Source organism: Netta rufina (genome assembly GCF_964035555.1).
Source record: "Netta rufina genome assembly, chromosome: 2".
Lineage (NCBI taxonomy): Eukaryota > Metazoa > Chordata > Aves > Anseriformes > Anatidae > Netta > Netta rufina.
Window position 1 is genome coordinate 121228110 of NC_140124.1, and position 13992 is coordinate 121242101.

The 13992-nt window shown below is 35.5% G+C and overlaps 1 protein-coding gene across 1 annotated transcript in view; it reads right to left on the minus strand.

The window, feature by feature from the left end:
- LOC311206393 (aspartyl/asparaginyl beta-hydroxylase-like) overlaps positions 1-13992 on the minus strand; it is a gene marked incomplete at its 5' end in the record, with an annotated part of 73980 nt that overhangs the window by 14242 nt on the left and 45746 nt on the right. The window contains 3 exons of the mRNA XM_084281673.1: positions 3805-3942; positions 8481-8570; positions 9273-9371. Coding sequence (XP_084137799.1) covers positions 3805-3942; positions 8481-8570; positions 9273-9371 — 327 coding nt within the window. The remainder of the gene's footprint in view (positions 1-3804; positions 3943-8480; positions 8571-9272; positions 9372-13992) is intronic.

Here is a 13992-nt window from a genome sequence, read left to right on the forward strand (position 1 = left end):
GCTGCATAATATGTAGGGATGCAAGCCTCAGGCTGCAACAGATTCATATTGTGTTTGGTGCAATATCTTGATTTTAAGTGAAGAATCAGGTGGCAAGCAGCACTTGGAGCATATGTACTTGTTTCCTACCAGCTGATTCCCATAAACCTCCATATGGCTTTTTAAACACAGTTCCTAACAATAATGTAAGTTTACAGTTACTTTACATCTGGTCATAGTGTAGATTTTATTGGCAAAGAAATTATTGTATTTAAATAGGGATTTCTTAATATTGGTTTATTTTTATGTGTGACTGTATTATATTAAAAAATCCTTATTCTGCACTGTCAAACTCTTTTCAAGGTATGGTCATAAATGCCACAGACAGAGATTAAGAGTTTACTACCCCTCATGTGAGGCATAACTACTGACCACATGTGCATTTCAATCCACTGGGCTATAAAATAAAATCGTGGTGGTGTCTCCACTCCATTTCACTTTGTTACCCATACAGAATAAGAAAGTATTCATGATAGTTACGGTGTGTTAGCTGGGGACCTCCAACACCTCTGGGCAAGGGTCAGTATTTAAAGCCATCCAAAACACAGTCCTTGCACTGATCTGGTCACTCACAGTGCTTAATCATCAGGATGCATAAGCATTATCTCTGCTCTTTTAGGCTCCCTTAAGGCATCCAGCCACACTTTAAATGCACGGTTTAGTTAATTTTTGCCATCAAATATGAACGTTTAGATTTTAGTAGCCAAACAATTGAGCCTTAGCTGTCAGTCTACAGAAAACATTATGGATTGTGCTGTTGCCAGTACTTTCATTCTCTTTCTGTGCTTTTCTTGCTGCACTTGAAATTTTTAACTAATAAAATATAAACAATCAATGAAAATTGATGGCATAAAATCTACTTTAATCAATAAGCTATTCACTGTAGTATGCTGTTGGCAAAGCATCCTCTGGGTCATTTCCAAAACCAAAAGACACAACATAAAGAAAGGACAAATTTACCTAGGTCATTTCCTATGCATTTCAGCCTGGTGAAAAGTGTCTAGGATCCAATAGCATTGTACCGCTTTTATTTATTCATTTATTAACTGAGTACCAGAATACAAAAGAGTGCTCTACCAAGGTTCCATAAAAGATACCAGAGATGATGCAATGACTTTGTAACACTTGCAGAAGAAAGCTAATTGCCCCAAGGGAGGAGGATAGGTTTTCTAAGATAAAAGCCAGGTTTCCTTTTAGCTGAGCTCAAACAAGAGTTTCTGGACTCTCCAAAGTCCTGAACTACCATAGATCAGAAAATTAGCAGAACATTTCTACATGAATCACTTGATACATTTCCTGATTTAAAGGTTTATAGTTTCTGTTCCCTGAGAAATCAGGCCCTCCTTCCTATTTTTTCAAGGAAACTACAAAAATAACGTAATAACACAACACAAAAAAAAAATTAAGCATTAACGGGCAGCTAGAGAGATCTACTGCTGCCAGCATAGTAGCACTAACCAGGATTTACCACCATCATACACCTCCTTTTAAGTGTTATTGAGACATTCTCATTCTTTATAACATAATCAAGCCAGGTCTGTGCTCTAACATTACTGACTACAGCTGTGCTGGTGAACAGAATGAGCAAAGACAGAGCTGTCAGAGGATGGCAGAGAACCTTTAGCATTGCCTCAGCTAGCCACAAGTAAATCCTCCATTATCATTGTTAAGCTACTGAGCCATTGAAAGGAGTTCGTTCATATTCAACAACAAATGGTGAAATATAGGGAGAGGGGGTCCAGGCCTCCAATGTTTTGAACTTCATGGAGAAATTTTCAATATCAACTTCCATCATTTGGATTTGGAAGCATTTTCCACACTTTCTGCATGAATGGAAGAGGAACGTAAAGAGATGAAGTAGCAAGAAATAATTGCTGGTTATTTTTTGCTGTGTGGAACGTAGAATTTTTATTTTTCTTTCTTAATAACTAAAGCACATACAGAAGCTTGAATGTTTCAGAAATCAATAAAATAAATGTCTTCAAAGATTGTTTCTACTTTGTGTAGAATGCTACTTCAAATTTGCACTTGCAAGTGTTTATCAGTGTTAGAACTGAGCCTGCTCTCCTGCACAAATTCAAGTACTTTTTGAGTTATGGGGGAAACACAACAATGCAAATATATATCTATTTTTCTGGTAACTTAACAGTTTGGATTTATACTTTCAGCTTTGAAAGGTATCTTGAAGAATGTAAAACTCATTGCCTTCCCCAAACTGAGATACATAAGTAAACAAATCAGCAGTCAGACTTGATGACCTTACTAATAAAACACATAAAAATTACCACAAAAACTCTTAGTACAACAGAGTAAAAAAGCTTCAAACACAGCAGTTCCAGTTATATTCTTATTTTGGTATATTGAATAACAAACACTAAAGCAGCACCTATGGGAGGCAGTTGTGCTTTGGAGATCAGGGTGAACTTCTAACTAACTACATGGTTCATCTAAAATGTTCTTCTAGGAGACGTGCAGAATGCTGATCCAAACCAAGTCCGCTACATATGATCCCACACATGTGAGAAAAATTATTTCAAGGTGGATCCCTGACCATTTTATAATAGGAAATTCATTTTTTTCATCCTTCAAAGCTGACTGTCCCTTCCCACCAATAGCACACACCTTTACCTATGTGATTTAGAAATTTGGATGGTCTACATGTAAGAGACACTAAAACATCACCGCAGACACCTTTAAAACATTATTGATATGATATGCATTCTTTTCATTTTGTTTGGAAACAGTACAAGAGGCTCCAAGTCCCTCCACCTCCTTTATGTCAGGAAGTATCTATTTTTACACATACCTCATGAATGAGTCGAACACATGCAGGTTTCAAATTTTGCCACATGCTACTCTACAAAGCTTTTTTTTTTTTTTTTTTTTCCCCAAGAGTGAGATTACAGTTGAGTGATTACTCTTTAATCTAAGTTTCCTAACCTTACTTATACTGCCATCACCATAACCAGGAGGAAACCTTTTTAATTTCTTTAAAAATTATAATTCTTTCACAGCAGGTTTCTAACATGTTATGTAACTAAGCATAATGAAACAAGTTTCACTGAGTGAAACTGTCTCTTCAAACAAGCATTTATGTTTTTAAATTATTTGTGCAGAATTTTGCTAAACCACAGTAATATTCAAAGCATATGCAAAATGGGTACCTCTTCCCCCTTTTAAAAAATTATTACTGTTATTATTTTAGAATTATGAAAGATTTGCTTAAGGGTTAAAAACATGCAATTTTGAAAATATAAATTATTACTATGAATAGTAAATAAACTATATGTTTTGTATCAATTAGAATTTTAGTTCATTAAAGTTTTTTTTTAATGCCATTATCTTTTACTGAATCCATCACTGGGAGACAAGTTTACACTTGTTTATTTTATGCAATTAAGAGATCCCAAAGAAGTCACCAAGTATTATATAAGGGACAGAGAACACAGCTTTTTCTGACTAAGCAAAAAATTCACAATGGTTGTCCCAGCCATTAGCAGTTTGACCTTATTTTAAATTTAAAACATTGCAGTAGTCTACCATGTAAATTTTGTATTTAGTAAATGTCCCCATCATCAATTATTAAAACATCTAAGCTCACTTTATAGTATCTTAGTTAAAACTAGCACTCAGTCCAAGACTGGTGTCCGGTACTCACAGGCAACAATTCAGATCTTATGAGTATTTTCTCTGCTTTGCACCTTAGATTACAGTTGTTATTAAAAAAGAAAATAAATTGAAGTAAACAGAAACAAACTCCCTTACCTTCACCAGTTCAGTATAACCAGTTTCCCTCGCTGTCCACCAAGGCTGAGCTTTCAGTCCCTTAACGTTGTAGAGGGAGCGCTGCCAGACTGATGCAAAATGACCTCTTTGATATCCAAGTTCATACCACTTGTATGCCTAGGAGATTGCATTTATTATCAAACAAATTCATATCAGCTGTTAACATGACATATAAAAACTTAGGCTCCTTTGGTAATAGGCTATCTATTTGGATGCTGGAGGTATTCTTCTAATGTACAGTAATAACAATTTCCTTTAAGGGGGAAAAAATGAAAATCAACAATCCTAAAATACATCAAAGTCAGCCACAGCTATTTGGTTCAACGTTAGCAAAACAGGATAATCTCACAGTCGTTCACACTAAATATTGGTCAGTAACTTAGGCGTTCTCCTTGGACTTGGGAGATACAATTGTTTGTCTTCTTGGTCAGCCCTGATTTCTCTATGCTTCACTTTTACCTACGAATTAAAGATTTAATTTAATAACTTAATAAAAATTAAATGGCTCCCTTCCACTACCAACAGGGATGTTGTGGTGATGAAAACAATGCTGACTTTGTTACATGACTACATATATACTTCTGAGTTTTCTTTAAATATTTGTTCTCATACCAGAACTGAGCTGATGCTACTCATTTTGATTATTTCCCCCTTATTTCATGTAGTAAAAGCATACTGACGCTCAATGCCAGGCCTTAGTTTATCTTACTCTCCCTTTCCACAACTTGCTTTACCATTCAATACCAGCTGCAAAAGGAGGTTCTGCAAAGAAAGCAAATAAGATGCTTGGAAAGAAGAGGTCAAACAAGAGTAACGCTGGTCCATGAACAGAGGAAGCTACAAATATTTCCTTCCCATCCAGCATTGCTGGAAAAAAAGGAAATGCAAAAATAAAAATACAGAAGATAAAAAAACTATATGCCAGGTCAGCTAAGCAGGGAGATAGGACAAGAAATTCAAAACAGAAGGAGAGAAGCAGGCAGCAATCTCCATTCTAAACAGAAATCATTCAAAAACCTTATTACCTGGAATCATCCGGAGTCCCTCTCTAGCTATACAACTTGAAACTCACACCTTTCCTTTCCAAATCTCCTTCAGCAAAGTGTCACACATCCAAACTCAGACCAAGCTCTCCTACTTCTTCACCTAATCTGATATTTATTGTCTCACTCCACACTAGACAGCCTATAATATCAACCTTGTACTTCCAGTTCATACTCTCCCACACATTATTATTCTTTCCCTGGCTGTACCCAGCTCCTTGCCAAGTTCTCAAAATAAAACAAAACAATAAACAAACAAAACACACATGCACAAAACCAAACTCTACACTTTTCTTTCCAACAGGAACTTGCAAATCTGGACTAAACAATTGAAACAATTGTATGGTAGTTTCACTGCATGACTACTTATTCCTTGCATTTCAGAGTCCCTTCTCCTATTCTAATTCAAGAGCAAATGCCAGTTGCCTATTCATCTGCCCACATTGATGCAAAGGGTAAAAAACTATTAAAGGCTTTCTGAAGCAAAAAGCACAATACTAACTTTTAAGAAGAATCATCTCACGTATGTGTGTTAATGGAAAGTAAAATGTACAAACAAATAAGCCTATTCTAGGAGAAGACATTCATATCTGCGTATTATTTATGCCCACCTTGAAGCCAGTAAAGTAGAAGTAAAACCAAAATATTTTTTAGATACAAGCTGTCATGAGAACACTCTGTCTTAACTATGACTTACTTAGTATTTACATACCATAAAGTAAACAAAAACTACTGAAAATTCTTCCTATAACGGATTATTTCTAAAAAAACCCTCAAGTGTCATCTTATACATTCACCTATAGATCTTTTCTTTCAGATAAAAGGTAAGAAATAAACTAGGGTATTTTTGTTTTCAAATATTTGCATAACCTTTTATGCTGTTACCATAGATTATTTCTTTTTGAGAGTCTAGATTTTCTTCAAGCTTTCAAAAAATGGGGGACTAATATTTATGACTCTATCAAAGTATGAAGGAAAGGTTGCAGTAGAATGTTGTTTTACTCTATTTATCTGAAGTAAGGAAAAGCACCATGGATAAACAGAGTAACAGCAGACAATATAGAAGCTTTCATCTTTTTCTCTAAATAAGCTTCTTAAAATGTATTGGTAAAAAAAAATTACATATTACCTTTGAGTAATACACAGTATATCTATAAAGCCTGATCTTATCTTGGTTAAGCCTCTGAAATGGAAGCCTTATTATTTATATAGTGTACGTTCCTCAAGACATAAGTTGTAATAGCAATAGGGTAACAATAGATTGTTCATGCTCACTGTATGAATTTATTTGCTGTGTTTGGAGTTAGCTCAAAAGAGAAGGGGGGTGAATTGCTTGTTTCAGCCACTGACAGATAAGTACGAATGTTGCTGTTCTTTAAGATCCATCAGCTATAATCATTATATATAATATTCTTAATCCTTATTTATTTGAAGAATTGTTCTATGAGATTGCCTTTGACAGCATGGGGTACGATTATCCCACCCGTCCTTTCCAGTCCTGAGTTTCCATAAAAGAACGTTTCTCTTCACATGCAGATCTTGGCAGTGGAAAAGACTAAATAATGACCACTGTCCTGTACAAGAGTATATCTTCTTTGCCAGGAAATAAATTTTCTGATAAGCATTCAATTCATACATTCTCTGTGAACAACACTTTGTTCTGCAATACCTTCTACAACGTATTTTGTTGTTTTAATCAATTTGGCACTTGACCAAATTATAGCTGGAAAGATTATATACTCAATGCTGTTTCCCTACAACTTACCAAGACCACATTCATAAGTCCTAATTTAGCTCTAATAGATGAATGTTTACCTTCAGCAAACCTTCAGTGATAGCAATTTTACATGTTGCTTAAATATCTATCGGTCTCCTTGATTAAATCTTGAAGTTCAGTAAGTCTATGAAGGTCAGTTAAAAAAATACAAAGTAAAGTTTCAACTTTCCACAGATAAATTGAGCAGTCTCTGCTATACCAAGAAGTTCATTTGCCATTGATTAAAGCTTCTTCTACAGAAGATGTGACCATTAAGTCCATAAACATTAACACACAATTATCCCAGGGATTGGGCTGATGTATGTTAATTACATCTGTGTGGTATCTTTAGTCAAATTCTGTAATGGGATGCTCTAGGCTTAATCATTCAACCCAGAATACGTTATGGAAGTATTAAGTAAACCTTTTTGGTTTTCTGTTAAGAGAAGGACAGACAATGATTCAGGGTGGGGTAGGGGTGAAGGAGAGAAAGACAGACAGGTAAAGCAGACTCTGTGCGTGTAATAAATAAATAAATAAATAAAATGAGGCCACCTAATTCTCACTTGAAAAATAACTTTTAAAATCAAAAAACTTCACTGGAAGAATATTTTACTGTAATTTCAAAGAAGGTGATTTAACTTAGAATTCAGATATTTCTCCATTTCAATATTCTAGACATATAATCTGTTTAAAGTGTAATAAAAGTTCCACATTCTATATATATGAAAATAATTTGATAAACTAGGCTCAAGAAAGAACACATACATAGGCTTTATGAAAGTCCCTTTGTCTGATTTGATATTGGAGAACTGCCTGTTTACTGGTCCAAGATACTAGGTGACCCTGCTTGAGATGGGTGTTGGGACTAAATGATCTCAGGAAGTCCCTTCGAACCTCAACTGCTCTGTGATTCTGTAAAGCAGTCAGCATTCTTTACAGTATTTTACCTACCAGTATTTCATATGTAGTACCAGAAAACAAGTTGAGCAACAATTTTCATATCTCTTTCCACTATACATTTTTATTCTTTTCACGTTTTTCACCTATGCACAAGGGTGTTTTTTTTGTTGTTGTTTTGTTGTTATTTTTATTAAATTTATGCCCATAGTGTAGCTCATTACCAGCAACAGTTTCTTGCTTCTCGACTATAACAGCAGCACTATTTCACACATTCAGATTTGGCTTTCCTCAATTAATAAATTAGAAAAGCTTATGGTTTCCAGTAGCATGTATTTGTATTGGGCAAAATATCTGCTGAACAGATTTCTACTTTTCTGATCTGTTTATGGATTCAATGTTTGCACAAGTCCATTAACTCAGCCCACACATTCAGTCCTTTTATGGTCTTTTTGTATCACAGATATTGGTGCTCATGATCACTTTGGGAAAAAGAGAATGTTTAAAGAACACTTATCAGAGTTAGGAGAGAAATTCTATGTAGTGACATATTTAAGTCACTACATTTTGATTCCAGTGGAAAAATCTTTGTCAAAAAGTGGTAGGAGCATAAAACAGACTGTAAAAATTCATTCAGTGAATTTCTGTTCTGTGTGTGTGTTTTTCTCCATCCCTTGGTACTAACAACTCCATGTAAACTTCAATAGTTCTGGTTAATTCTATGGAAAAATAAGGAATGCTAAGAGATTGTGTCATCATGCAAATGGAAGGTTTTATTATTGCTGGTGGTGGTTTGCTGTTTCGCTGTTGCTTATCTTGACCTCTACACATACACGCTGGATTGTTATTTCAAAGGGACTATTGACTTTTTGACATTGGGCCCATGCTCAAAAGTTTTTCTGGATTCTGCAGTCCACCAGAAATTTAGACTTATTAAGACCATATTAAATGTGTACCTCTTTGTCTCCTATTCTCTGCAAGGCATCTCCCAGATGAAAGTAAAAGCGTCCATCATCTGTGCCAGGGTCACCAGACTCCAGTCCTTCCTAAAATAATAATAATAATAAAACTAATAGTAACAATTGTAATAATACATATGTAAAAGAATAAGTTTAAAAGAATTTTAATAGGACTTCCAACAGTGTTTACTTGGTCACCATATACAGTTTATCAACTCTATGCAAGAGACAGGCTATGAAATTGGCTATAAAATATAACTACCATGGTAACGAGGAACTTAGGTTGAATGGATACAACATACGAGTAAAAAGCCACTGAGAAATTCTACCAGTTTGCCAAATCCCCCATTCACTCCAAGAGAGAGGTGTATTCAAAGACTGATACTTGCCCCCAGACACATACACAAGCATTTTAGAAACATGGATGTTTTAAATTAAGCTTTTATTTGTAGTATTTCTCTCCAAACACTCAAACATATACATGCCCTCTCTGGATCTTTCAAGAACCTTAACTTTACAGCATACTGCTAGCCTCAAAAGAATTTGAGAATCATAGTTGTGTAATTCAGGTTATCTGACTAATATTTTATTACTTGATATTTATGAATTGAAAAATATCAGTATTCAAGTTTGTTCCAATTTGTTGGCAGTGATAGAGCAATACAACACCAATGCTTAGCTTAAACTGGAATTTTTAATTAGAATGCTTCTAGCTTGGCACATTTTATATATTCTGATTATGTTTTTCTGCTGGTAAAAGATCTACTTTAAATGAGGGAAGAAAAATACCTTTAGATAGGGTATGCTCTCTGCTATCTTGTTTTCTGCCTTCAGGATGAAGCCATAATGTACTTTGGCAAAGCCATCATTTGGAGCCAGTCGTAGAACCTGTTTGAGTGCAAATTAATTAAATACTCATGCAAGAATCTATAAAAATTAACAAACCTGTGTACATACTACTATTTAGTGATGCAGTGAAATTTGCTTCCACAAGGACACTCAGATAAATTCTTGGCTTGCCTGTACTTCTACTTTTCTGTTTATGTCTTTCTCCAGAATAACCTATTACAAGACAAACTTTGAAGTCTCATAAATAAAATTAATCCAACTGAAACCTCTGAATTGTATTATTTTCTTATTGTCCTTACTTCTCTACCTCCTCTCTTGAGTTAGAGCATACTAAGTTATAGAATCAACACCATTAATTAACACTTAGATCCCAGGTTTGCCTAATGTAAAAGAAGGCAGTTGCTCTTTGAACACGTCTACAGCACATTCATTGGAAGCATAGTGTAGCAACATACCTGAAATAGTTTAAAATTAGACAGGTTTATGTTGGTGGCAAACTAGTCTTGGCAACAGAGAATACATGATGCTGAGAAGCACAGTAGCTACTATTTAGAAACACTGTGAAATAATGCTTGTATCGCGAGATGTGACTGTTCAGACCCTGGGAATGTAAAGGCAATTCTCAGCACGACAGTAAACTGAATCACTCTTTTGGAAGAGCTTAAATTTTCTTGGCCAAGACAAAACTATCAGAAGGTAATGTAAGGTCGAATAGTGATTCAAGTGATTGAATCCTCAAGTGATTCAGTGTACTTTCACTTTTCCAGAAGGTGATGGGTAAATTATTCTTCTATAGTTGTGTGCTGCATTCTTTAACCAACACTTACTGTGTTCAGTTAAGCTAAAAGATTTTGCACCCTGAATGTCTAGGTCAACATTTAGATAATATCTGAGATACAAACTAAATTAGATAACTTTGCAGAAAAGGCAAACCCATGAGCAAATAAGAAATCTGATGTTAGTTAGGCACAGATGGGAATTTCACAGAGACTGTGTAAAAGAAAGATTTCTGAGTACATGGAAAGCTGTAGGAAAGGATCGCTGTGTGGGAGTGTGTTTCAGGGAAAGGAAGTGTGTAGCTGGCTGGACTGCGTTCTGAAACATACTCCCAACAGTAACGGGATAATTTAAGTTCACCTGGTCTGCCTCAACCAAGGGGGAAATTACAGAATGTCTTGATCTACTTTCCAGCTCCACATTTTTATGGTGTGTGTGTATGCGTGCATATATATATGTATATATATATATATATATATATATATATATATACATATATATATATAAATAAAACATATATACATATTCAGTATAATTTGTAGCTCCATGTGATGTCAATTACATGGTCAAGATCTGTTCCTAAACCTCCTCTCTCCTCAAAATAAGGATGGACGGTTTAATCAGGAGAGATCTTCAATTTGTGGGGATCAGCACAAGTGCCTGGGAACGAGTGGAGGTCATTCAGGGGCTGATACCTGCTGAGTGTCTAGCACAGTTACTAAATAAAAAACAAGGGACAGGAGCAATTTTTCCTGTCTAAATTCATTTCTGAAGCTACCAAACTTATGCCATGCATAAAATGTCTGCATACATTACAGCCATTTCCCTCTGCCTTTTCTAGTCACTGTCTAACCTAATTCTTCAATCAAAATAATTACAAGCAAACCCATAACAAGTCCTCTGGGCAAAATTCTCTGCTTTCTCAAACCTTATTACACACAGACTACATCTGAGCAAAAACAAGATCATCGCTATGTTGGTATAAATGCTGTGAGTTAAAAATAGCAGTATTTCACTTCTCCCTCCCCTCCCCTCCCCCCCTGAAAATAAGCTACTATGAAGGAACAATCACTTTGAGAATCTGAAGTCTATAATACAGTACTTTATTAGCAAAAAATGAACTTGGCAATTCATCATAAGGATGAGCTTGACCACTAATATGATACCACCGTATGAATCTTATACATTTTGACTAAAGTATTTTGTGTAGAATCATTTTGATCCACAAATCTGTACCTGCAGGGTGAAATAAAAATGACTGACAGAAATATTTATTAACCATATAATTTCATTACATTTCCTTTAACTATAGGATAAAGCTATCTGATTAATTAAGACAGAATAGAATTTTCTATATTACAGTTCATTTAAACCATGCCGAGTTGCATTAAGGCAAGATCTACATTCAGAGCCCCTAAAGAGAACTGAAGAGAAACAATCAGCAGAAATTACACTGGAAGTATTTAATGTAAATTGTATTACTCTGTTGCTGTTGCTGCATGCAATATTAATTATGTTTAAAAATAAGTTTTACTAAAATGCTCATTGCCCATTAAATATTAATCATGAATATAGAAATTAACCTCTGGGGCTATCAGTGGCTAATTAGCCATGGCAGAGTACTGTGTTTGTGTAGATATTTTTCTTCTGGTACCTGAGATAGTTCATTCAGAGCTGTCTTATGTGTGTCTATACACTGCTGCACTGAGGTCTCGCAGCCATGCATCTTCAATGCAGCAATGCTCAGAAGAGCAGGCAAAAAAAAGTGCTAAGGTCACTTCACATAGTCTTCTAACAAAGTTCTTTCCCACAGTGTTTTATCATAATCTGCAGATCTCTGAAAACAAAAATAGCGCTAAAATCTATGAGGACTACTGTTAACATAATGTTTTCATATCTCTAAGCATAATGTTCAAAAAGAAAATATGTTAATACTTGGCAAAATTGAAATCCTCACCAGTTGGAAACCATTTTCCATTTGCTGTTCAGCAGAAAGTCTGGCAAAGGCATACTAAAAAAGTATTTTGTATCAGTTAAATTATACTATACTACAGCTGTAAGTACACAACTCTCTTGATTTGAAGTTCAGCATTTTATATACTTCACTTCTAAAGCTAAGAGAAAGAAAAGACTTTTGAAATAAAAAAAATCATAACACTTCAGCTGCAAAGATAAACAAAGTGGGTAAAACAATTTTAAAATGATTTAATTGGTTCCCAGTATTTAAATCTGACTATACAAAAATAAAAATAAAATAACCAAGCTGGCTATTAAATGTAAAGAAGAAAGTTTTCATTCATTAGGATTCCTTGGGCATCTATTCATCTATTGCATTTCTTAGAGATAACGTCAGCTAGTTAGTCTGGTTTGAAACAGTGATGTAATCCCAAAGTAAAACAGAGTGCCTGTGAAGAGTCTAGCCAGTTATCAATCTTGGAATGGTTTGGGTTGGGAGGGACCTTAAAGATCATTTAACTGCAGACCCTCTGCCACAGGCAGGAATGCCACCCACTAGATCAGATTGCCCAGGGCCTCATCCAATCTGGTCATGAACACCTCCAGGGACGGGGCATCCACAGCTCCTCTGGGCAACCTGTTCCAGTGCCTCACCATCCTCTGAGTGAAGAGTCTCCTCCTAATCTCTAATCTAATTCTCCCCTCTTTTAGTTTAAAGCCATTGTTAACCCATGCATAACATACAGACAACACTGAATTTAGACCAAAATGTTACGGCACGAAGCAAACAAAGGCATCAATACCTATTACAGGAGAATCTAGCAGACTCACTGCAAATGGGAAATCTGGAGGCTAGATCCTCCTGCACAGAGAAGTGTCCAACTGCTCTTTTTGCTCCTCAGGCAAGTTCCCAAGTACCATGTACAAAAGTTAGACAACAACAAAGAAAGGAATTGGAATCAGCAAGAAGCAGAGCCTATAGTTGAACATGAGGTATTTTCTCTTCAGGATGGGTCCTGTGCTCTGCTCTCTCTTCCTAAATGGCCATGTCCTTTGCGTTAAAAAATACTTGAATAAAGTGCATTAATATCCTTACAGTGGAAAACAGAACTGAGGATTCTTAAATACTGGAGGCATCTACTCTGCAGCACTGGGTTTAAGCTCTTGTCTGTGCTGTCTTCTGTTTCCTATCAGATGACTACTTTGTTCTATGCTAGTGAGAAGAAGGGCTAAATCACACTAAAAAAGTTTCCCAGGTTTTTCAAAAATCATGAGAAGAGGAAGATGTCTCCTGGAGGCCAGCAGAACAACTTTTCGTAGTTTACTGACACTTTATTGACTAGGCACAGGGCCTCGGCACCTATGGTAGGAGCTCCAAACCATATGTCAATCACTTTCTAATTAAGCATTGCAACAGCTGAGTGAAGCACTCAAGAGCAGACCATATGGTCCCTGAGCAATCTGCCCAAAATCACTTAAGCTTTTGGTATAACCAAGAATAAAAGCAGTTGCACATGAGATTCTGCCTGTTTCCTTGGCCATATTTCCTTTCACAAAATTCTTCATGTAAATTTATCTCTAATTACAACAAAGGAAAAAAAAACACATTAATGTGTTAGAATTCATTCTGAGGAAAAGTCAGAATATGGATAAAATCTGCACAATTTCTAAAGAGGTTACATCCAAATCCTTTTAAAAAATACTTATTTGTTGCTCTTCTACAAGGGCAGAACATCACTGTGATCTATTTCATTGGCTAATGAACTGTAACACAGCATAATTATACTGGACAAAATCTATGAAGCAAGTAAAACAATATATTGGAACCAGACCAGTTCTTATTTCGCATATCTATTCTTAATCAAAACAGCATACACTTTTTCTGAAGTATACCAAACTCAATATCAGTTATACAGCAAACTCATTA